At 45.4% G+C, this 24,609-nt stretch overlaps 1 protein-coding gene across 1 annotated transcript in view; it reads right to left on the bottom strand.

The window, feature by feature from the left end:
- LOC106807182 (zinc finger protein 385B-like) overlaps nucleotides 1–24,609 on the bottom strand; it is a 56,280-nt gene that overhangs the window by 16,975 nt on the left and 14,696 nt on the right. Inside the window, exon 3 of the mRNA XM_014809456.1 lies at nucleotides 22,060–22,686. Within this exon, the coding sequence (XP_014664942.1) occupies nucleotides 22,060–22,686 (627 nt within the window). The remainder of the gene's footprint in view (nucleotides 1–22,059; nucleotides 22,687–24,609) is intronic.

The following is a 24,609-nucleotide window of genomic DNA, read 5'->3' as shown; positions in this document are numbered from 1 at the left end:
AAAGCGAACCATGAGCAAACACGAAAAGGAGGGCGATCCCCTACGAAAGAGAAGACGAAGAAGTAATACGGCAAATATGACGTGGGGTAAGGAGATGAAGGATGGAGGAAGGGATGCAGTAGGCGGGCGCGAAAACGACAGAGGTAGACACGACCTCCTGATACGCAAGCACTAATATAGCCGGAGAAAGCTGCTGTTGTTTGTAAGTGAATTGCTTTTTCTGGGCGAGGCAAAATTTTCCACAGCAGGAACTTTAGTTAACAACCAACTGTCGCATATTATTAGGACTAGCATCATGTAAATTTGCAAACACACGCTCCAACGTTGCGCATCAGTAACGTCATCAAGAGAGAGAGAGAGAGAGAGAGAGAGAGAGAGAGAGAGAGAGAGAGAGATAGGGAAAGAAGAGAGATGGAGAGAGAAAGAAAGCAGGGAGAGGTGGAAAGCGCGCGAGAGAGAAAGGAGAGAGAGAGAGAGAGAAGAGAGAAGAGAGAGAGAAGAGAGAAGAGAGAAGAGAGAGTGAGAGAGAAGAGTAGAGAGAGGAGAGATGAGGAGAGAGATGGGGAAGAAATGGAGAAAGCGAGATAGAGAGAGAGAAAGTGTGAGAGAAAGAGAGACGGCTACCGAAGAACGAGAGAGAGAAGAGCGAGGAGAGAAAGAGACGGCGGGAGAACGAGAGAGAGATGAGAGAGAGAGAGAGACGAGAGAAGAGAGGGAAGAGAGAGAAGAGAGAGAGAGAGAGAGAGGAGAGTAGAAGAGAGAGAGAGAAAGAAGAGACAGAGACAGAGATACATAGAATATATAGATAGATAGTACGATAGATAGTATAGATAGATAGATATGATAGCTAGCTAGCTAGCTAGATAGATGAGAATTAGATAGATAGATAGAATAGAAGGGAGAGAGGGGATGGAGAGAGAGAGAGAGAGAGAGAGACATAGGTCAGAGATAGTAAGATATATAGAATAGATAGATAGATAGATAGATAGATAGATAGTAGATAGATAGATAGATAGATAGATAGATAGATTAGACTTAGATAGATAGATAGATAAGAATAGAATAGATAGATAGATAGATAGATAGATAGATAGAAGGAGAGAGGGGTATGAGAGACCAGATAGATAGAATACTATAGATAGATAGATAGAATTGATAGATGATAGATAGATAGCTAGCTAGCTAGCTAGATAGAAGAGCAGATAAGCGAGAGAGATGAGAGAGAGAGAGAAGAGGAGATAGATAGATATATTTAGATTGATAGAATGGATAGATATATATCGTAAGGGCTAGCTAGCTAGCTAAGAATAGAATAGGCTAGATAGATAATAAGATAGAGGGAGAGAGGAAGATGGAGAAGACAGATAGATAGATATAATAGATAGATAGATAGATAGATTGATAGATAGATAGCTAGCTAGCGTAGCTAGCTAGCTAGATAGATAGATAATATAGATAGATAGATAGATATGATAGATAGATAGATATGTGGGGAGGGAGAGCTGTAACCGCGAAAGCTCTTGTGACCAGCTTACCCATCAAATTGATTAAAACTTTGCATCTTTCTCGCACGAAGGCAAATACGTACTCGGGTCATGTTACATTTATGTGATGTCTCTGCAAACGGATGTATAAGTCGCTCATTCTCCTTAAAATGGCAAAATAACGAAGAACCTGCCGGACGGAGAGGTGTGAGTGTCATAGAGTGCGAAGGCGTGCTGATGAAACACGATCGTAAGCTACTCAGTAGAGATTGAGCTTTTCTAGTCAGGATTTTTCTGGCTACTTGTTCAAGTTTGCGATGTGTTTTGCGAATGTCTTTGCTTGGCGGTGAATGTCGCCCTCGTTTGCGCGACCGGGATGACTTTCCCTAAAGTTCTCCATTCACCCAAAGGTGGGGTGATCACTAATTGTTTCATAGGCTTGACACCACACAAAGGCGCTCCCTAGAACCTATATGCGAGCACAAACAATTTTAGACTCTAAAGCGCTAATCCGGACCTGAGTAAAAGCAACGCAGATGTGTACAGGCACTGCTAAGATGCGCTAAAGCTCTGCGTCAGACAAAATTGACACAAATTGCCACCACTCTTCGGAGCAAAATCTAGAGGCGTAATTCCAGCCTGGCCAAAAACTCATTATACAAGACGCCGCCGCGTATAAAAAGGGAAAGTATTTCGTAATTTTCGCAGTCTTCTTCACACCAGCGCAGTGCGCCTGAAGTCAGATCGCGTTTCATCAGCAAAGGCTACGCACATCGGCTCTAAAAGCCGGCCTGCCACATTAAAATATGTTAGCAAGAGCCAATATTAAAGGCAGTTGCCATAGATGGTGGCTTAACGCTTCAGGAAACAGGTAGTAGAACAAGTCTGCAAATATAGCGCGTATACCCGATAGCATCACGATAGGCTGGGATCAGTATGAGTCATCGTAGGTTTTGTCCCATCAATCATCACTCGCCATCCCCATTTCGCAGCCCAATCAACACTTGGCACGACTAAAACGACTCTGAGCTCGACATTAGTTACCCGTGATGGATTCAGGATTGCACGCGTACAAGTAAGAGAGATAAGTAAGAGTCAGCAGCGCGTGCGCAAGAGAGAGAGAGAGAGAGAAGAGAGAAAACAGAGCCAGAGAGAGGAGAGAGAGAGAGAGGAGAGAGAGATGAGAGAGAAGAGAGAGAGAGAGAAAGGAGAGAGAGAGAGACAGAGAAGAGAGAGAGAGAGAGACAGAGAGAGAGACGAGAGAGGAGAGAGAGAGAGAGAGAGAGGAAAGAAGAGAGAGAGATGGGGAAGAGAGAGAGACGGAGAGAGGGAGAGAGAGACAGAGAGAGAGAGAGAGAGAGAGAGAGAGAGAGAGAGAAATAAAGAAAGCGCGCGAGAGAGAGAGAGAGAAAGAGACTAAGTGCTAACTTGGTACACACCGGTCAGCACCTGACCGCTGGCCACCAGCGAAGATTACAGGTGATCTCACGACACCCCCGTGCACACACCGAACCCACCCCCATACTAATGCATTTCACCTAATCCCCGAGCATTCTCAAAAATCAACAATAACAAGTCGGGCAGCTTTGCAAGCGTATATGCTCGCACAATGCACGTACAGGCATTTTCGAACACCATTCGCTTTGTAGATCAACATAAGTGCAAGGTTTCTACCTCATTCTCTCTCACCAGATGTTTGCGACCATGGCCCTAAGCGGTTGCAAAACTAACACTTGATAATCCATCCGTTATTTGATATAAATGTAATAAATCTAGTCTCAAGGACAGCCGATATCGAATAGCTGAAAAGCTAGTTTCAGCCCACTCATTTATAATACATACTTTCGGACTAACCGGCCATGAAGGATTTGTATGGACGTAGAAAGTGGAGTGAATCTACTGAAAGACACAGATCTGCAAACATCACTGCATCACGCCACGATCAAAATTCCTGGGGCCCGTTATCAGAAACAAAAAATTGGTCTTAACATTAGCCTTAACATTCGACTTTTCCTCATAGAATGTTGACAGAAACATAATACAGTGTCTCATAATAAGTAAACATAACGAGTTTCTCATACGCAGGGTATAGAGGTCCAATCTACGAGACAAAGGTAAGATACAAAGACTAATGTTGACGCTAATATTGTTATTCCTGACAACGGGCCTCTGTCACTCTCTCAACTCCTTCGTTATCACACACACAAAAAGACGACTCGGAATATAGCAAACTGGTTGGTGGGTTACGCTCTAATGTTGACTGTAAATCCCAATACAGTATCGGTTGAGAATCAGTGAGGGTGCTCACCTAGCCCAAAAAATCACTTGCTTCACTACACCACTTCGTAGATAAACGTGCGACAATAGCGTAAATACCAATTTCCGATCGTCACAGTTGAACTGCGGATACTGAAAACTGACACATCTGTGTAATTTGTAAGTGTAATATTGTAACTGCTGATTGAAGATCCATGCGATAACGGCGTAACAGCCAACCGAGATTGTGAACAGCCGGGAGCCGTTGTCAGAAACAAAATTAGTCTCAACATTAGTCGTAAATACTATCTTAGCATTAACATTAGCATTAACTTTACGATGTTTCTAACAACGGCCCCCAGAGTTGCAGCCCGCCGCTCACCACATTCTAGCCACAGGATTGAAAAATCGCCTGTCCTTATCGCGATCGCCTGTCCCCAGGATTCACCCATTCGCTATCAGCAGTAAAGTATAGCAACGAGCGGCTAAGACAATATGTTAATAGCGAATAATTGCTTTTTTGATTGACACACACTTGCTGCAGATGCTAAAGCAAACAGCGCTATCTGATGCGGTAATCGATTTTCATAGTGATGTGAGTAATTTTTCCCACGTCGGTCAGCTACAGCACCAGCCGCAAATCCGATAACACCTCTACTATGTCTGTGCCAAATGAAAACTTTACAAAGCTCTACACACATTGTGCGCTTGTAAGAAAAGAATCACATCAATTGAATGTTATCTAACTATATAGATTGCCAACGCACGATTAGGGTAAATGACGCCATTCGTTAGCTCTGATAACATTTAAAAACCCTTCTTGTATCAAGATGCCGCTCTAGTACATGACCCCGGATTCAAGTCTCAGAAGCAAAGGTGCGTGCTAAAACTTAGCGCAGAGAATTTTAGCAGCAGCAGCAGCGGAAACAACAACAACAGCAGCAGCAGTAACAGCAGCAGCAGCAGCAACAGCAACAGCATCAGCAACTGTAAAAACAGCAGCAGCAGCAGCAACAGCAACAGCATCAGCAACTGTAAAAACAGCAACAGCAGCAGCAACATCAACAACGACGACAACAACAACAACAACAACAACAACAACAACAACAACAACAACAAGAGCAGCAGCATTAACAACAACAACAACAACAACAACAACAACAACAACAACAACAACAACAAGAGCAGCAGCAGCAGCATGACAGCGTATACCAGAATGACCCAAATACATGAAGCTCAACGCCCCAAGCTAGTGGCACATAAGATTACGCAAGCGTCAACACACCGCTACAAAACGGTCACGACAAACCAGACAATGAGGTATAATGAGTTCAAAAGTCCATAATATCGACATGACGCACTCTCAAAGACTATATTGACTGGCATATGCAACCATAGAAATAATACCAGTTAGACTAGTGTCTCTGTATATTTCTATTAAGAGCTAATAATACTTTATTATTAATAATAAATACCTTGATAATAAGGTATTATTAGCTCTTGTTTATATGTATGCAACGCAGAGATTGCGCTGTTGCCACGCATACTAACGACGGTGATATCGCTCCCTTAGAATCAGATACAGCCAACTCGCAACCCGTACGCGCGGCGCCATGCTGGTATAGGAACAATCGAGCACGAAGCGGACCGACAACAACCACGCGACGTCGGTTGGCAATGAAAACAGGGAAACGCGCGGGACGAGAGCGTCGAGTCTGTTCACTTCGCGTTCGTTCCATACGTTTGTAGTATATAGCGCTCTACTGCCTTTTCTCTAAACGGCAGAACAGAAAGACCCGGCTCGTCTCCACACACGCTCTGACCTCGTTTCCCTCTTAGAAAACAACGCCGACTGAATGTCCGCGCGACTAAAAACGTAATGAATATGTCCTGTCACGATGCATCGCAAGAGAAGTCAGTTTCTCCGTGTGCTATTCTTTGTATAGAGAAGGACGCCGGTCGCACACAAAGCTGCGAATAGACAAGTACGCGTTAAGGTCTTTGAAATGAGAGAAGTGCGCGAGACAGTGATGAAGAAGGTGAGGCAGTGGAGGCGGAAAACCGGCGTTGTAAGAATGACGGTAAAGTGTGAGAAGTAGAGACGAGAGAGGCGTGCAAAGGAATGTATATAGAAAGAACGAGAAGAAAGAGAAAGAGAGAGAGAGAGAGAGAGAGAGAGAGCGAGAGAGAGAGAGAGAGAGAGAGAGAGAGAGAGAGAGAGAGAGAGATAGTTGTTTGCTAATAGTTTACTCAACCACCAACAACCAGTTTGATTGTTATCATAATCTTAAAATTACAACCACTTTATAAAATTTAAAAGTCTTGAATGGATGAATTCCACACTCGCCTAATAGCTTATCGTTTAGCCATGAATTTATTAATGAGGAAATTCGCGTATCTATCGGTACGAACTATTATAACATACTAAACGTTCAAAACGAGATGTCAGCCACATATTCCTACGCGTATAGTTTTTTAGTAGTAAAATTTGATGACGGGAAAGTAATCGAATAATAAGTAATTGTATCGCTGTCCTTTTAACCTGCAATTTAGCTGTCAGTGAGATAGAATATATCACACAACAGCTAAACAATCAGACATCCGTACCGAGAGAGGCCAGGGTAGAGTAATGCCTCGTAAAGTTAAACACTATAATGAATAGCCTTCTGAAATCGACTTCCTTCGACACTTGAATATGCGAACTTTCATCAATGCAGACTCAGTAAATCAATGCAGCGGACTTTCATCAATGCAGGCCCGCAGCTGCAAACAGCAGACGAAAACCTTCTACGCACAGGGGGAATGAACTCATTAAAAACTGATCAGTCGCCGCCCCACCACTGTGCAGATAATTTGCCCGCACTTACACCTGGAAAATAATCATCCGCAAACTCAGATAAGGCAGCACACTTCTACCTAACCGGCTGACCGAGCTCCGAATCAGACGATCCCCACGCCGTTCGAAAGCCAGAGGCAACAGACTACGCGCGCCGACAAGAACAAGGCATTCGTTTCCGTCTAGAAAATTCCTGGATTGCCGGTAAAACGGTGGCAATCGCGGTGGCCGGGGCACAATGCGGGGCAGCCGAGCGAAGCCGAAGTGCCATCCCAGGTCAACACCCGCGTTATCGCCGCTATCGCTCGGCTAGAGGGGATCTTACCTTTATCCCGATTGTGATGAACTGGCTATCGACAGCACACAGCACCCACGCAGACAGCCCGGCCAGGGATGAATGGCTGTGTTTTTTATAGCCCGACAATAGAGTGTCGGCAGGGATTTCACATTGGCCGCCCACATCAAAGCGAAATGTCTTCACCATATATATATATAGGGAAGCAGTGTGACTTCAATAAACAAGGGAAATTCGTCATTTACTAGCCTTAGAATACCTACGATTTACTACGCGTAACTCAACCAACTTGAGCTCAAATCTTACACAGTACATTCGCCTAGCATCGTGCGAAAGCGTTTCCTCGTATACACCCGCAATCCGGAGATACAGACTAAAACGTACGACACGATTCTCCATTCTGTTGCCAGCAAAACGAATCCATAACCCGCCTAACTTGAAACAATAGGCAGCTACTAACGACTCTTGTGCACTCTTGTGCCTTCGGCGATGCGGTGTGGCTCGCTGGGAGATTGGACATCGACGCAACACTTGGCGAGCTAATCTTTGACCTATTTACAGCTGATATGCTCCCACGCACGCACGCCCACCCCAATCAGCAGCAGCTCCAGCTCCAATCTCCCAGCGAGCCACACCGCATCGCCGAGGGCACAATAGTGCGCAAGAGTCGTTAGTAGCTGCCTATTGTTTCAAGTTAGGCGGGTTATGGATTCGTTTTGCTGGCAACAGAATGGAGAATCGTGTCGTACATTTTAGTCTGTATCTCCGGATTTCGGGTGTATACGAGGAAACGATTTCGCACGATGCTAGGCGAATGTACTGTGTACGATTTGAGCTCAAGTTGGTTGAGTTACGCGTAGTAAATCGTAGGTATTCTAAGGCTAGTAAATGACGAATTTCCCTTGTTTATTGAATTCACACTCCTTCCCTATTATCTACTTCTGATATATATAGCTGTGAATGCTGATCGATTTAAATCGGAGCTCTCTGCCGAGGATGTCAGCTGCTGTGAGCAAGATTAGAGGAGATTCTCCGCTGGATGGTCAACCGGATAGGATCACAAAGGGAAAGCGTTCTATGGGAGAGGTCACTCCCCAAGCGGAGATCCTGCACGTATCTACACTACTGGCAGCCAGAATTCAACTAAATGAGTACTGAGTGCGCAACTAACCCGCTTTCGAACAGAGATACCGCAGCTAATTGATCTCACCTATAGGGTCAGGCCCCCCTATAGTGAGCCATCGACATATACGATGCACGCATACAGCCCATGACCGACTACCGTCCTTATACTCTGTTGATACGAAGGGGAACGGGGTACTTTTGCAGCAGTGCTGCCAACGTGTGCATAACGAGAGGCCGCATTATTATGGCGTTTTACAAAGTCCTATTACTCGTACAAACATGGTATCCGGTATACACAGTAAGCGTATGTTTATTATGTATTCCTGGTGGTATAATTAATGTGGTAATTTTCCTGCTGTATCGGTAGGTACTCGCCGATAGACGTCACGGTCAGAGTATCAGAGACCGACCGCCTCTTAGCTAAACAGTGTCGCTGGACGCAGAGCAAGGTTGTTTGACACTTGTCGGGAAATGAAAAGGGAGGAGACCGGCACCCTCTCTCGCGTTTTCTCGCCGATTCCCATGCACTCACGCGGCCTTGCCGCCTTGGCTATAAAATCCGTAAAATCGCAGCCGAACGGCGGTTTGCACACGCCCGCAAACCCGGACTCGATTCTGACACTTTTCTCACCAAAACAAGACCGGTAGCAGCGAGCGGCCTTGCACACCTCAGTGGCCCAAATGCACAGCAAAAACACGCACATATGCACCAGTTACACGCGGGTGTACTCTCGCTAACCGGTGTGCGCCCTGCCTCCGAAACAACGGGCTACGAATCCAGTAGTGAGAGTGGGGCAGGTGGCAGGCAGGGCACGCAGGAAGGCTGGAAGCACACACTAGTTAGTGACGGAAAAATCGTAATAAAACTGATCATACGTTTACGCGCACATTTGATCATCGGATGCGCGACTAGCTAGCTGTGATGGTCGGACGAGATGCTAGCGTATTATCGCCTATGCGCGGCGACGCCCAGGAAACAGACTGCGGCTCTGGTTTTTTCGTAACCTCAATGCACTTCCTGTGACACTGACACACAGTTGTAGTTGCGGCGCGTGTAAAGGGTTTTAGGTACGCCCGATGCATATGAAATGTCTCCCTTCCACCCTCACGCGCTCTTTCGCTTTCTCTCTCTCTCTCTCTCTCTCTCTCTCTCTCTCTCTCTCTCTCTCTCTCTCTCTCTCTGCTCGCTCGCTCTCTGCTCCGTTTCACTTTCTCAATTTACGTTATTGTTACACATGCACAGACGTACGCACAAACACTCATGCACACACGCACGTATGTACACACGCACGCACACACACACGCACGCACGCCAAAACCCGACGGCAACGCCACGCAACCAGGCGCGCGCGTACCTATACGTCCGCGCTTGCTTGCTTGCACTCACGCACAAATGCATGACTGCCGGCGGTCTATCGACTTATCTTTCCTCCTCTCTCCCTACCTCCTGTCCATTCTTCATCTCTCTCTCTCTCTCTCTCGCTCTCTCCCCCCTTATATCTCTTTCTCCCTATCACATCTTTCGTTATTTTACGTTATCTCTTTCTTTGTGCGTGTCTCTGCCTTTCTCGCTCACGAATGTCGATGGTTATCAGCGCATGACGGACACTTCAGATGAGACGCGAAAACATGAAAAAAACGCTACCATACCGATTCCAGTAACAGCCCCGGCGTACGACGCATGGGCATTTCGCAGTTTAACTCTTTCGAGTGGTTATAAAGGATCTAGTGGACACTCAGTCACTTGGTCAGCCTAGTTTAACTCGGTTTGTTGTGAGTAACAGCTTGACCGCGGGCATTAGCGGTCCTGGACGCGCGGTTGTTTACTTGAGGCCGGATCTATGTTTCGGTCAAGAGGCTATCGGCAATACCGAGGCGAAACTATTCAGAAAAACCAACACATTACATTGGCAGGGCGTGCAATACATTACATTGGCAGGGCCGTGCAATTAATATTACATATGGCCAAGTGCGATCAAACATTACATTGGCAGGCGTGCAATACATTACATTGGCAGGGCGTGCAATACATTACATTGGCAGGGCGTGCAATACATTACATTGGCAGGGCGTGCAATACATTACATTGGCAGGGCGTGCAATACAACACACTGCACTTGTGCGTTTACACCGTGTGCATCCTCCATTGTAACTCAGCCTTCGCTTGCTTTGAAAGAGGCTCGCTGCAGGAATCACGCAAAATATTCTAAAATCGAATAAGAAGACCAACTCGAATCAAATGAAAGCTCGCCACCATGCACGACAAGTGCTCTCGAATTAATACAAAAAGAAGCGGTGAGGACTGCATCCACCCAGTAGAAGACCCTCAGTCGAACGCGAACAAGGCGCAGCGAGCACAGACTTTGCTGAAGCCGCCGCCAGCGTTCACTCTTGTTGTGCGCATCGCGAATTCCAGAAATCTAAATTAAAATGAATTTCTTGTCAATAAAGCTCACAGCTGCAAGGCTGTACGAGCGGATTATTGCACCGAGTTGATTAATATCCCGAATCTAGCAGCTAGCGAAGAGACGTGCACTGCCACTAGCATCCCTGTACCCTATCCTGCGTGTGCGACTGCTCTCTATTGCGTTGGAACTAACGAGGAAGCAGTGCCGATATCAATGGTATAGCGGTATTTTGTTAGGGAAACTGATAATGAACGGTAGGATTTCTCTCCCGTCATGATCAAAGAGTTTTATGCGTCATAATAGATTTCGAATACGAATTGTAAATAATTTGCTGATAACCGGCTTAATTATCTCTCCTGCCCGATGCGTCCCTTATCTTGTATAGTAACGCGCGCACAGCTTTGCTACGCGCACATCGAAAACGAGACAATAACCGAGAGAGAATGAAATCCACGGCATGGCTGTAACCGGCAAATCGACCCCTCCTTACTAACAACTCGTCAAACAATCGTCATCTTGCAGAGCAATGCCCACTTTCACAGGAAAGAGGGGTGGATCCCGGGATGTGAGTACGTTCTAAGAACCTCGCGTCAATTCTTTATATGCAAGAGTCCCGGAGAATAAAAGAATCTGCTAGGCGCACATGTATTACTCAAAAGTGTGAACTCCCGTTTTTAACAATATGCTGAAATTCAACAGCGATGTGTGTGGATCTATGTTGTTTGTACCAGGACCTGCCCCATTCAGCAACCCCAATACAAACCGACCAGCGACCCCTCAGTAAGCGCCTCCTGCCCGAATGCTGCGACTCTTTTCCATGATACACACCACCTCACGTTGCCATTACGATCGTAGCAGCAGCACCTGGATAGCGTAGGCAGGTCCCAGGTGCGCAAAGACCCTCAGGATCATGAACTATAATTGGGGGACAGCAGTACATTTAGACTGCTGAATATGCAAGTGTTTTGCAAGTTGTGAATCAGCTTATGTGATAAGACGCGACTCCGATCACAATCTTTCGGGCCGTCGACCACACAGAACTCGCGAGAATGCGCGAGAACGTGGTTTCGTAGCAGATAAACAATGTTCGCGATAATGCATAACAACAAGAGCAACAACAACGTCACCAGTTTATATGCTCTTGAAAATAATTCGAATACCGGGTTTGTGAAATCGTGCAATAAATAAGCAAATATCCGGCGTCATTCTAATGTTGTTTACCGTTTTTTTTTTTTACATTTTGACTTTAGATATCGCGATTCCAACTCAAACAATGGGTGCTGGATGCGGTAAAATTATTAGATCCTCGACATACGTGTACATGCGTTTTGGGTTTATCTCTAAAATGAAACATGGTGTATACGGGTTATCGAACACTAGACCGCTGCATGGCTCTATTCGGTAAAGTGGTTGGTTGTTTTTGGTAGGTATTTGGTTGGCGGCCTAAAATGCTTATGCGAAGCCTACTTTTTAATGTACAAATATGCAGCAAATTGTCCGTTTTGTGTGTACTTCGAGAAAACAGTTTTTTACAAAAAAAATTATAGGAGGAATACTCGAGTTGCTACGTTATAATATAAGGTTATCTGCAATGGAAATTCGGTGGGTGGTATTGTAATTTCGCAAAATAGCTCCCGCTAGTGCATTGAAAATGTTAGGTTAGTGTGATGGTCGCCAATGCAAAATGACCTTTATAGGTGTAAAATACGTGTGCGCGATGTGTTGCCCATTGCAAAGTGTACGCGCAGCGCACTCGCGCCCGCGCGCACAAAAAAATCGACTGTTTCAAACGCGGGGCTGTTGCCGTTTAGCCTCTGCCCTTAGTTCAAGGATTACTGCACACAGACAGTTGGCAGAAGAGATCAGGCTGGCTGGACCCACCCGCGCGAGCAGACACGCCAGGGTCAAGAAACCGAAAACACCGCAGCTTTTTGTTTCCGGCCACAAAGAAGGGTACCGCCCCTGCCGCGTGTCCTCTATACTTATGCTACCGCCTTCTCGCAGAAGGATTGGGAACGAAGAAAAAACCTGGAGGGAAAGAGGGAAATTTATAGTTGAAGGAAGAGAGCGCCACGCGAGACGGGGAATATAAAAGCGACGAAAAGGGAGCGAGGTGGTCGATAAGAATAGGTATCGTAGGGGCAAGGTGGGCGAGTTAAGTAAGGGAATAAGAAGATATAGAGCGGTAGTGGTGGGAGAGTATATGCGAAAGAAAAGACAAGGGGTGGGGGAGAAGGGAAGCAGCAGCACAAGGAAGAACGACACGCTGCGAGGAAAGATGAACATATAGGAAAAAAAGTGTAAGCATGATCAGCACTGCAAAGAAGCCACCTATTAAATCTACCCGATACAACATAAATAAAAACATAACAATAAAAAACATACAAACATAAATACAACATGCATAAAATACAAAACATGCAACATTCATCAAGCAACATACACTATACTTTGTACAATATAAAAAAACGAAACACAACCAAACGTTAAGCCCAACATTATTTTATAGATAAAATAACCGAGTGACACGGTGACGTGCATTGCCGCCACGTTACCGCCCAAGCCAGCGGCTCATCGTCCGATTTATGTTATATGCCACGTTCGCGTTCCCACTGAACCAGTTTCATACGAATGACGAAATCAATGGGATCCCCCTTGAGCGCGCGAAGGCTTTTAGACGCTGCCGTCTACTACAGGTGCATCGATAAGTTAATGCGCATGCATTAGGGTTAGCAGTTACAGCGAGCGTTTGCTGATCTTACGGTTTAAGCTTAGGCGTGAGGTGAGGGGGGAAAGGCTTGTGTTCGTAAACCAGTGTTTTACTATTTAGAGCAATTCGCCTAGATCATGAATCGTGAGATGGTGTGGTTAAGGCTGGAATATCGTCTGTTTGTCAAACTGCTTGCTGTCTTTGCAGTCTTCCAATACGAGCACGTCGTTATATATATATATATATATATATATATATACGTGTCAGGCATGTGCAACATTAAGGATCATTTTAAGCACCCCATCTACCCAGATACTGGGCTAGACTAAAGAAATAGCCTAGACATTTCCCGACCTAAAAGCAATTCCTGTATTAGCGCACGTACGCAGGCACATGCATATATATCTGCAATGATTCTGAAATACGTTACTAATCGACGGAATATCAGCTAGAGGTGAAGCACAAATAAGAGAGCGAGAAAGAAAGAGAGAGAGAGAGAGAGAGAGAGAGAGAGAGAGAGAGAGAGACCATTGCTTGTGCCAACCTGCCGGACACACGCATGCAGCTACTGCGGATCGTAACATTTCCCGTATATCCGGGGTGACTACCCCACCCGTGAACGGACGAGTGGCATACATCATGCGTAGTGGATTGCCCCTCGTCATTCCCCCTCGTTATCGCCAGCCAGAATCTTCCCTAGACTGGGATGCCGGCGCGCGGATGGGCGTGTGATGTTTTCTAAGCGTTTTATGAGACTCAAGTGGTCGCGCGGTTTATAGTTGGAAGAGTGCAGCCGATAACAGGCAGGCACGCTGCTTAAACAAGTGGCAGCGGCTCGATGTTTGCACGCTCTCGGCTGCGATTATTCAATGTTGGCTGTCTTGAACCGGGTTGACTGACCCAGTAGTGCTCACGGCAGCCTGTGGTTACGGGAGCATAGATGTGTATCACGCACGAAATCTGGGCTGCATGAAGAGAACACGGGATCTCTGACCTTGCACCGAGAGAAGAGAAGATGGAATCCCTTACCCTAGCACCGTGAGAATGGAACATAATATGATCCTTGCGCCTAGCACCGTGGGAAGAGAACGAAAATGATCCAATGCTAAATGTAAAATGACAGTTTATCCTAACACTAATTCAATGAAAAACCACCTGCCCTAAACACCACTATAAGACGCGGGACCCCCCCCCTTACGCAGCATTAAATGATACGAAACAGACTGCTTACCCTAAAACGACAATAAAGAAAGTGGGAAATCCGCAACACTACGTTACGGGGCCCAAAGCTGCATCCCCTACCGCAAGTTACGGGAACCTGGAAGTCTGCCCTAACACAGCATTAATTAAAGGACAGGGGCAGTGTGCCCTAACCCAGCCTTAAAGGCCCGGGGTAGACTGCCCTAACACAACATTAAAGGACATGGGTAGCCGCCCCAACACAGCATTGAAGTAAATGAACCGGGTAACCTGCCGCTACACAACGCTAAGTGAACAAGAGAAACGCCCAGCACAGCCTGGGCCACATTATCGAGGCTATTTACCTTAACGCAAACTACAATTATGAACGAAGATTTCTTGTTATATGTGATAGTATTTGCATCAAAAGTCGATTGACGTTTTTGTAAAGTAAACTTTTTGTAGATATATATTTAGATATAATATAAATAATCACAACACATGAAACAAACGTAAACAAGCAGAACAGCTTTAGTACCGCCTCCTTATACTCTTATATCTCGTTCGTTTATACGAAGCACGATAAGAGAAAATCACCGTAAAACATAATGAAAACACGCAATGATAAAATAGGGTAATTCTATGTTATCATTCTGGAACTTCCACGTTCCCCCCTAAAGTGCTTGATATAGTACTCGGGGCCGCCCCACTAGAAAGGAAAGCGATTAGTAAAACTGACTATTTGCGGGACTTCTATTGACACAATGATTGTGTTTGCAAAACACGTCGTCGCATACATATCAACTGTGTAAACAACTTGCAGAGTAAAGCTGTCACTTTTTAGCATCCGACCATTTTCGTGGAATGCTACTGCAGTGGACACGCTCTCTGCCGTGACCCCTGCTACTACCACGGCGGACGATTGCCTATACAAACGTCTCGTTGTTGCAATGCCGTTATAGCACGCGCTGCAGCGGTCTCCTGGAATGTGAGAGCCTCGACGGAAAACTCTGAACCGATGTTCATGCAGATACTACTTCCTACGAAGATGTCGCGCAATGTCGTTAACCAACCTTGAAAGCCCTCGCATTACAACGAAAACAACAGTAATAAGCGAGGAGAAGTAGATGTAAATAACCCCCTCGCTATAGGAATGTAGGCATTCTGTTAATTACTGACGAGCAGCTGACTGGGCTAAACCATTTTATCTCAGAACATCAACGCCTTTTCGCCATGGGGTCGTAGGTGACAGTCACGGCAGTGAATAATTGTCCTCGAGCCCGCAAGAAATTTGGCGTGATAGATGGGGGAGTCACATCTGCGCGAGTCGTCAACAATGGGAGCGTGAGGCAAATGAGGTGACCAGTCCAGTGTGGCAAAGGAGCTGCAACGCGAACGGTTGGATAACGACCCAGTAACCCAAGGGGGAAACAACGATAATCGAATGACACGTTTCCCGACGATAGCATGACAAATGTAACCGGACATAGTGTACTGGACAGCGCTAATGGGCGAGCGCACGCGAAAGAGAATGAGTGAATGACAGTGAAGTAGAGTGAATAAGAGATCGACTGTGAGACTGGAGGGAGGGAGGGGGAATGAGAGGGCGCGTGTGCGTAAGGGAGGGTGTAGTGAAAGAGCGTGTGTGAGAGATAGGAGCGATAACGTTGGTAGGATAAGAGGAGAAGAAAGACGGAAGATAGGAAGAAAGAACGGAATAAAAAAAGAATGGAATGGAAAAAGATCTCATGGGCTTCAAGATAATAAGCAGCTGGAGAAGTAATCAGAAATGGCAGAGGAGAGACGGATAAGAGTTGTGGTAAAAAACGGGGAGATAGCGAAGACTGGGACGCATATTCAGAGTGATCAGGGGAACCCAATATAATTAAGTTACATTTTCCAGTGTAAAAGAAAGAAAGAAAGAAAGCGCCGGAAAAAGTGGCGAAGGGAATGAATGACAGGCGTGGCTGGCGGTATGAAAATAATTGCTAAAAACAAGTTAAGCTCCCGTCACGTTTCCAGGCTGGCCGTGATTTTCCCAAGTTTTCTTTTCAGCGCTGCAAGGTTGTAACCCCTTGTCGTCTCTGCTGACAACTCTCATGATCAACTGCTTTTGTGGCAGCTTTCTTATGTCTCGTTAAGTCTCATCAGACAAAGAGATAAACCCTGCCCGCCTCCAAATACCAAGACGGCTCTAATTCACGTGCACACAACTAGGCTATAAATGACAGGGTGGAGAACAATTAAACGTGGGAAAATGAATGTGGTTTTACGCCCAGCGACCGTACATCTTTGTAGCACGATAGTGTCAGGAGTGTCACAATATAAACACGAAGATAGGAGTGTCATAGACAATTCTCAGAAAATTTTAAACGCATATGATATCTCGATTTATAATGGTCATAAAATAAATATTTTTTAACCAATTTTCAATATTTATATATCAATAGAAAGCTATGAACCTCAGGAATCTGAATATGTATTCATCTTAAAATGTCCAAATTGCCCCATGTGACTCATTTCGCTATCACCGGTCACATATAGTCTTTATTGTAACACTCCTGATAGTGTTACAATAGAGACGTTTCTGCTAAAAACCACTTGATATTTATTGAGAATTTTGCGTTTTAACCAGTACCAACTCCCTACTTGCCGCCTAGGTTAGCAGCAGCGAAGAAAAATCAAAGCTAGTTTATAACGAATGCGGATTCGAACACCCTAAAGTGTAAATATTTAGCGGTCATACGCAACGTGACCTTTACAGGATCATTACGGAACGCAACCGACCTTTACAGGCTGCTTTCAGGCTGCTTACAGGCTGTGTTCGCGTGCCAGTGTCATGTTGTGCCTTTATTGGCGAGTGTCGCTGTCATAACATGCAAACGCGTCTGACACATTCAAGGAAACGACCCATCATGGGGCGTGCGATGCGACATTACTCCTACATTACGGCCGAGATGAAACAGCGAGAGAAATCACACAGCGTGAGAGCGTCACGCGACGTTTGGCTTGACTGGCACGTCCATTCAATGTTGACAGACGGATTGATTACTCGATAAAATCATTTCTAGATTATTCGCCGAAAATTACACTACGGTGTTATTTTTCTATGATCCCATCAGCTAAACATAGTATGCAGTGCACGATTCGTGTACGCGCAAAATATCGCGAACGTACACGTGGCCACTTTGGTTGACACATTACGTACCACTAAACTATTGTTGACTAGTAGTAGCAGTATATGCATATCAAGGGCGTGCATCTAGGTATCTATGCCTAGCTTTGTGCGATGACCCTTCTTGGAATCTGGCTACTGGCGTTCATGCGTTATCTGCATCTCATCGTTCTGTGTTATTCGACCTCAAAACCCCCTTCTTTGCTATAACCTAATTATAAATCACATCAGCGTATTCCACTGACCTCACGCTTGTTTAAGATTTGATCAAATTTTATGACATTATTAATTATTATATTATGATAAGGTAATTGGGGGATAATGATCCTGTCAGATCAAGTACGGATGGGTAACATATGGCCCATGCTATGCTCGCGTTAAATTTATGCAACTGTGTAGATACAAATAATTAATTTGTGCCAAAATGTAACATCGCGAACAGCACGATATATTCAAATAACACACCGCCTAGAAACGGAGACGTGCACAGGCTCAATATAATTGAAACCTGCTATCACAGCAAAATCATGAAAGCAGGTACACTGGATAGGCGGAGTTCACTGTTCAATAATAAAGTTTAGGGTGCCATGTATGTAATAGGTTTCTCGTAGATTTGATACACCAGTTTTCTTTCGTCGCGTCCGAAAAACAAGTTATCTTAGATTTCGTTGATCAGGGTTAATATTTCACAAAGCCATAATGTGCAAAGCCTGCGAAATATCAGGTAGAAGGACGGCTCTAACACTAAAAGGACCGCTCACATGTGCCATATCTTGCAGCACACTATCAATCTCAAACTATTTGACACGCGCCGAAATGCATGCAAAAGTTCTCATTATAGCGATTATTAGGCCATCATTATCTGATGCGTATGCAACCAACTTTATCTGAATTCATCATTATTTCCACACCAGAATCATATAACACAGGGACAGGTCTGTGCTAGTATAGTTACAGAATAACTTCATGAATATATATAATCCTTGCCAATTACCCAATGGAGATCAGTGGTGCATACATATGCAGATACACAAATACCTGCCGCCTGACAAATATGGCCGACACGATTATGCATGAATACGCGCATACTAACGGCAACAATTATAATGTGCTGTAGACGTGACTATGCGCGAACGTGCGAACTATCAAACGCGTTAAATTGAGCATAAAATCCCGCCTCGCATGATCATGCATGCGAAATAAATCTACATTACCACGGCAACTATAAATACAAGGGCAGCCCTCTTCCCGCAACGACCGGATAATAACGTCACGTAAAACGACCGAACAACGGCGCACGTCACTCAGGGTGACACGCAGCATGCAATCAGTGACCGTGCACGGGTGACATTAGCATGCGCTAGGCGCGCGCAACAGGTGACAAGTGACATCACGCTGCAAGCGCGAGCGAGCGAGACAGATTACAGCCAAATCACGGCAGGTTTCGACAAAGGTTGTCCTTCGACACGATCATAGATGACGACCAGCATCCCGAGGTTGCAGCTAGCTGCATTCCCACAGACTACCTCTACCCCTTCCTCTCTCTCTCTCTCTCTCTCTTTCTCCCTCCCCCTCTCTCTCCCTTCCCTCTCTCTCTCTCTCTCTCTCTCTCTCTCTCTCTCTCTGTCTCTGCTATATCTCGCTTTCCTTCGCGTGCACTTTCTTTATCGTCACCTTCTCACTATTTTCATAGCCTCTTCTCCTCACGTAACATATCTCACTATCGTTGCCTTTCATTACCTATTCCATTACTCATCCATTTCCCGTTGAATTTCTATGCCCCACAAAAACAAGTGACAAAGAAGTAACTATAAGGAAGAGACATGGCGATGGAGGAAAAGGCACAGGGAAGGTGAAAGGGAGAGAAAGGGGATAGGTTAGGGAGGGGAGGAAGAGCGTGGGGGGGGTCAGGAATGGCAGGGTACTCTGCTACGATCCATTTGTTCCTGCGAGGATTCACCGGATCTCTTAGGTACACAAGGACGGTGAGCGAAGTTGAACACCCTGACGCAAACAATAAGTGAAAATTACAATATTTAATTGAAAAACCTGTGTATGCAGCAGGTAAAAACAGGCACTCGAATTGATATGCTTGAAATAGCCCGATATCACTATCCAAACTATTTCTATAATGAGATCGTGCTCGTTCAGCGAGGATTACACGATGAAACACGGTGGTGAAATTCAACCAGTCGAAAACGGAAGGCAAACAATTCCAGCTCTGGTAATAGTTTAGTTCCTGCGTTACATGACATCTTTTACGAGGTAATTTTACATAATATCCCAGAAAGAATACCTATGAAATGAAATAGTTTGATGCTTGATAAGCCAGGGCGCTGGGTGAAGAGAAGTTCATTTAGGTGATGAAGCGGTTAGGTAGTCGAGGGTGAGTGGTGGTGAGCAGAATGAAGCATTAGGACATGAGAACATTATAACAACGGATCAAGACGTATACGGATCAGTCATGGTCATGGTCTATTTTTTTACTATTATTATTATTTATTATTATTTTCATGTTCTTTATATTATTTATATTATTTTTTATTGTTTGGGATTGGATAGGATGGGATGGGATGGGATGGGATGGGATGGCATGGCATGGGTAACATGAGGTGGCATGGGATAGGATGAGATGGGATGGGATGGCATGACATGGCATGGATAGATAGATAGATAGATAGATAGATTTTGCGGTATTTTCCTTTCAACTAAGTGGTCAACTGAGCAATTTTTCCCCTGCTCACTTATAGAATTGCGCTCTTTGTTTCTTCCCAAAATGTTTTTTTGTTTCTGTTTTCTTTTCAGTTGCATAAAATATTTAAGTTCATCTGTGTCACTTACATGAAGTTTATAATTTAAGGCACGATTTGGTCGTTGTACGGGTATTAGTCTGCTAGTAAGCATAAATTTGTTAGTCGTGTGCTACGTACACGTGTGTGTGTGTGTGTGTGTGTGTGTATGTTTGTGTGTCGGGTGTGTGCGTGCGTTGCGTGCGTACGTGCGTGTGCGTGCGTGTGTGTGTGCGTGTTTTGTAAATGTGTGTGCATTCGGATGTATAATAAAAGCGAGTGTGACTGAACCTTGTACAACTGTGACCGTTAAGCCGAATGACACACGTTCAAGCATTACTGCGCATATTTGCTTGTATCGCTCCGTTTTTAGAGTTTTCTGTGGCTTGAGCAGCTAACCACATGCAGCAAATGGTGGTCGAGCACAGGGGGTCTAATAGGAAGAGGTTTGCAGCACCATGACCATGAAAATTTTAGAGGAGTGTGAGGTAAGTGTCAAGGATATGAACGGAATGCTGGAAAAGAACCCTCCGCTAGTTACTAGCCAGGGGCGCGTTGTTAGAAACGACACACATATTTGTGACAAAATAAACGTCAATTGTCATATCTAATTGATGTCAAGTGGCAAACAAAAGCCATGACATTTTAGCCTAATGATAGTCACCTCTATTTATAATGTTTGTGCCATTATAGGAGTAGCTTATTATATAGTCGCCCAGCACAGACTCGTGCATTGGTGTTGAGCTACCAGACCGTTAGGCTCTGTTCGGTAGCAAGGACATATAGACTAAACCGGCCGATAATTCGTACGGATGCTCGAGATCTAACACAGGATCGCTACCGCTACGGATGTTATCTGCTTCCTGAACTGATCGCGGTATACTCATGCACGCACCGTCGCACCCGAGAGGAAACAATGATGGGAGGGTGGCACCTGTGAAAAATGCACTGAAGCTTAGAAATAATTACCGACCAGCTTGTAGGGATGCGAAATATTGAAGTGTCAGTATCTGATGTATTAGGATTCGACTATCTGATGTATTTGGATTCGACCTCGGTCCCAATTCAAACTAATATGCAATCGTGCAGGTGCATTAAAACGTTTGGTTATTTGGCAAAATTTATATAATGCTTTTCAACGCTTGACCTTTCAGTTTCGATTGTAATCAAGGCGACATAATTGATACTGGTTAATTTCACCCAATAACAATAAACGCGTTTATGTTTTCCTACACCAAAATGAGTAGTTGTACATGCCCCATCATTGCATTGTACCATAATTGTATTTAAAACCATGTATATAAAACCAAGAAGTTATTTCAGTTGGGAGACAAACACATCGATTTCTATTCAAACTGTAGATCCGTTCTATCCACGCCTAACCGTCACCCTAATTCCAACCCTTACTCTAACCTCTAACCTTAATCCTAACCTCTAACCCTTGCCCTAACTTTCTAACCCTAACCTCTCATCTCAAACCCTAACCATAACCTCTAACCCTAACTCTAACCTCTAACCCTACCTCTGACCTTAACCTTAACCCTAACCTATAAACCTAACACTAGCCTCTAACCCCTACCCTAACCCTAAACTCTGACCTTAACCTTAACCCTAGCCCTAACCTTAACCATATCCCTAACCTCTAACCTTCACCCTAACATTTAACTCTAACCGATAACTGGTTACGGCAGTTCTCCCACGGCCTTATGTCTCATCAGGGAACCAACAGGATAAGTAAGCAAGTATAACTGCTGTTACAGGACATCACTGATCTCGCTATCGACGCTTATGCTCACGCTCACCTTTCTCGACGAGGATCTTCATGGAACGGAGTCGCTTGTTGTGCTTGGCGCCGGTCATGTGGGCGTCCAGCTGGCTGCCGGAGTTGAAAGACAGGTGACAGACGTCGCACGTCGCTGACGGCGCGCGCTTCTTCGCAAACTTCTTGCCCATCACGTTGTCGATGACGGCCTTCGTCACCGGGTCGACGCAGGTCGCCTGCAGGTCGGCCGAGCCGGCGCGAGACGAGTCGCTGCCGCCATCGCTGCCGCTCGCCGGCGACAGCAGCGACTGGCTGCTGCCGGACGCGCCCGTCTGAAGCCCCGACAGATACGAGCTGACCGACCCGCCGCCGCCGCTGCCCTGGTAGGAGGCTGCACTGTAGTAGCCGCTAGGCGTCGGGCTTGTAAGCGTCGTGAAGTACGTGTCGCAGGTGTTGTAGGGAGCGCTGTAGCCGGCGGGCGCTGCGGGGGCCGGTGGCGGGCCGTAGGAGCCGGTGAAGTTGTAGACGTACGCGGCGGCCGCTTGAGAGTTGCCGAAGCTGGGCGTCGTCATGTTGAGGCCGCTCGTCGCGACGCTGCCAGGAACGAACTGACAGTTCGTTGGACTGACGCAGCTCATGTCCGGGTACGAACCTCCGCTGGAACAACCTGCAAGAGAGTGGACAACAGGACATGAACATCACATTCACGAAGTTTTTTTTGCAAGAGAACAGCAGCAGCTGCAAGGGAGTGAACGACAAAACGAACATCATCACGAAGTTTTTTTGCAACTAAATAGCAGCAGCTGCAAGGAAGTGAACAGCAGGATATGATCATGAGCACAAAGGTTTCCGCGTTGCAGGAGAACAGCAGGAGCTGCAAGGGAGTGAACGACAGGATGAACATCAGCACGAAGGTTTCCGCGTTGCAAGTGAAAAGCAGCAGCTGCAAGGGAGTGAACAACAGAACATGATCGTCATCGGCACGAAGTTTTTCTTGCAAGTGAACAGCAGCGGCTGCTTCCGTATACGAAACAGGCGGAGTAAAATTGAAATGCTCCGCACACTGATAAGATCAGGAGTAAGATAATATATATATCTTACTCCTATATTATCTTACTCCTGATAAGATGACAGCAATAGCAAGGCCGGTCGTGTAGAACATGGGTTTGCTTCCAATGTGTCATGTCACTGCTTAAAACATGGACTCGTTTTTTTTCTTCGTTCAATCTATAGACAGTACAATCTAATCGCGAGGAACGTCCCGTGGGAAAAATAAACAGGTACCCAATATAAACAGCAAATATAGTTTAGTGTTCAATAAGCTTATCAAACACTCATTGCGAATATGCATAAACTACTTAAGTACAATTGGCACACGCGCGCACCTCTTAACGTGTTAAGTAAGCATTAGCCACTTTACTAGAAAAACTGCCATCATCAATCAACATCACGTTAAGTGCTATTTAATTATCACGGTTTCGAGAAATGGAAATTGAGTTTAACGTGCGTGCCCCTCATTCCCACGCACAACACACTGTTGCATCTATTTGTCAAAAACGTGGCAATTTATTCGCTGGAGGCAGCTTTTATGCTAAGAGTTACAGGCATACAAACGTAGACATACAACGAACACACACACGCGCACTCACGCACGTACACACGCACGCGCAAGGCGAGCTTAAAAAGACACACCCGCGTACGCATTCATACATGCATGCATGCACAGAATATGTGCACACGCAAACATATATACAAACCCAATTCCAATTAACAGACATAATTATAACTCACACCAATTATAATATCTGTCCTTACAAATGTAAAGTCATCCCAAAAGACGCTCGGTGTTCTGAGGTGTAACGAGGTACTGACACTACCCGCGATGTAACACGCAATGCTTTGTGATTTCGCGATAGGATCATAGTGTCAAGGAACGATTACAGTACAGATTATATCTGCAACTTCAACAATTCTCTCCGTGAGACCTATCAACAGGGCGAGAGAATGCCAAACACAAAGCGCACGGCCCGCACGCACACAGACGCGCACGCACGCACGCATGCACGAGAGCAGACCAAGTATACACAGACAACGATATGTAGCCTATGTGAGGGTCAATCTTTCACTTTCTTTACCGTAACTCGCCCAGATTTCAGAATTGGTGTCACTCAAAAGAACGCCCATTTGTGGGTGCTGGCATGCAGTAATCCTTATTGTGCCACAGTCGGCGAAGGCCCAGTTTTCGCCTAGTGCCAAACCCAAGCTACTAGTATAGGACGCTGGAGCTTGGAATGCGTTCCAAACAATGAACAGTTTAGTCTCGCCTAGATGAACACACCTCCCCAAACATTGCCCCATGCTGGGCTAACTAATTGTAGCGGAACGATTGAGGCATGCGGGTCTACTGGCTATTAACTCAATCAATTAGCCTGATTAGTGCATATATCACGGTACGGTTTACCACCTCACTGCAATCACAGTGCTAGTGAATGATAGCTTACGGCATCCTGACGCATTCCTGCGTAATAGTACCAAGAGATGTCACCATCTAGGTCAGGGAATGCAATAGAGACGCCCTTCGCTGTCACGA

This window comes from Priapulus caudatus, unplaced genomic scaffold (genome assembly GCF_000485595.1).
Source record: "Priapulus caudatus unplaced genomic scaffold, Priapulus_caudatus-5.0.1 Scaffold199, whole genome shotgun sequence".
Lineage (NCBI taxonomy): Eukaryota > Metazoa > Priapulida > Priapulimorpha > Priapulimorphida > Priapulidae > Priapulus > Priapulus caudatus.
The sequence above is the reverse complement of the archived record's forward strand: the minus strand, read 5'-3'. Positions and strand labels throughout refer to the sequence as shown.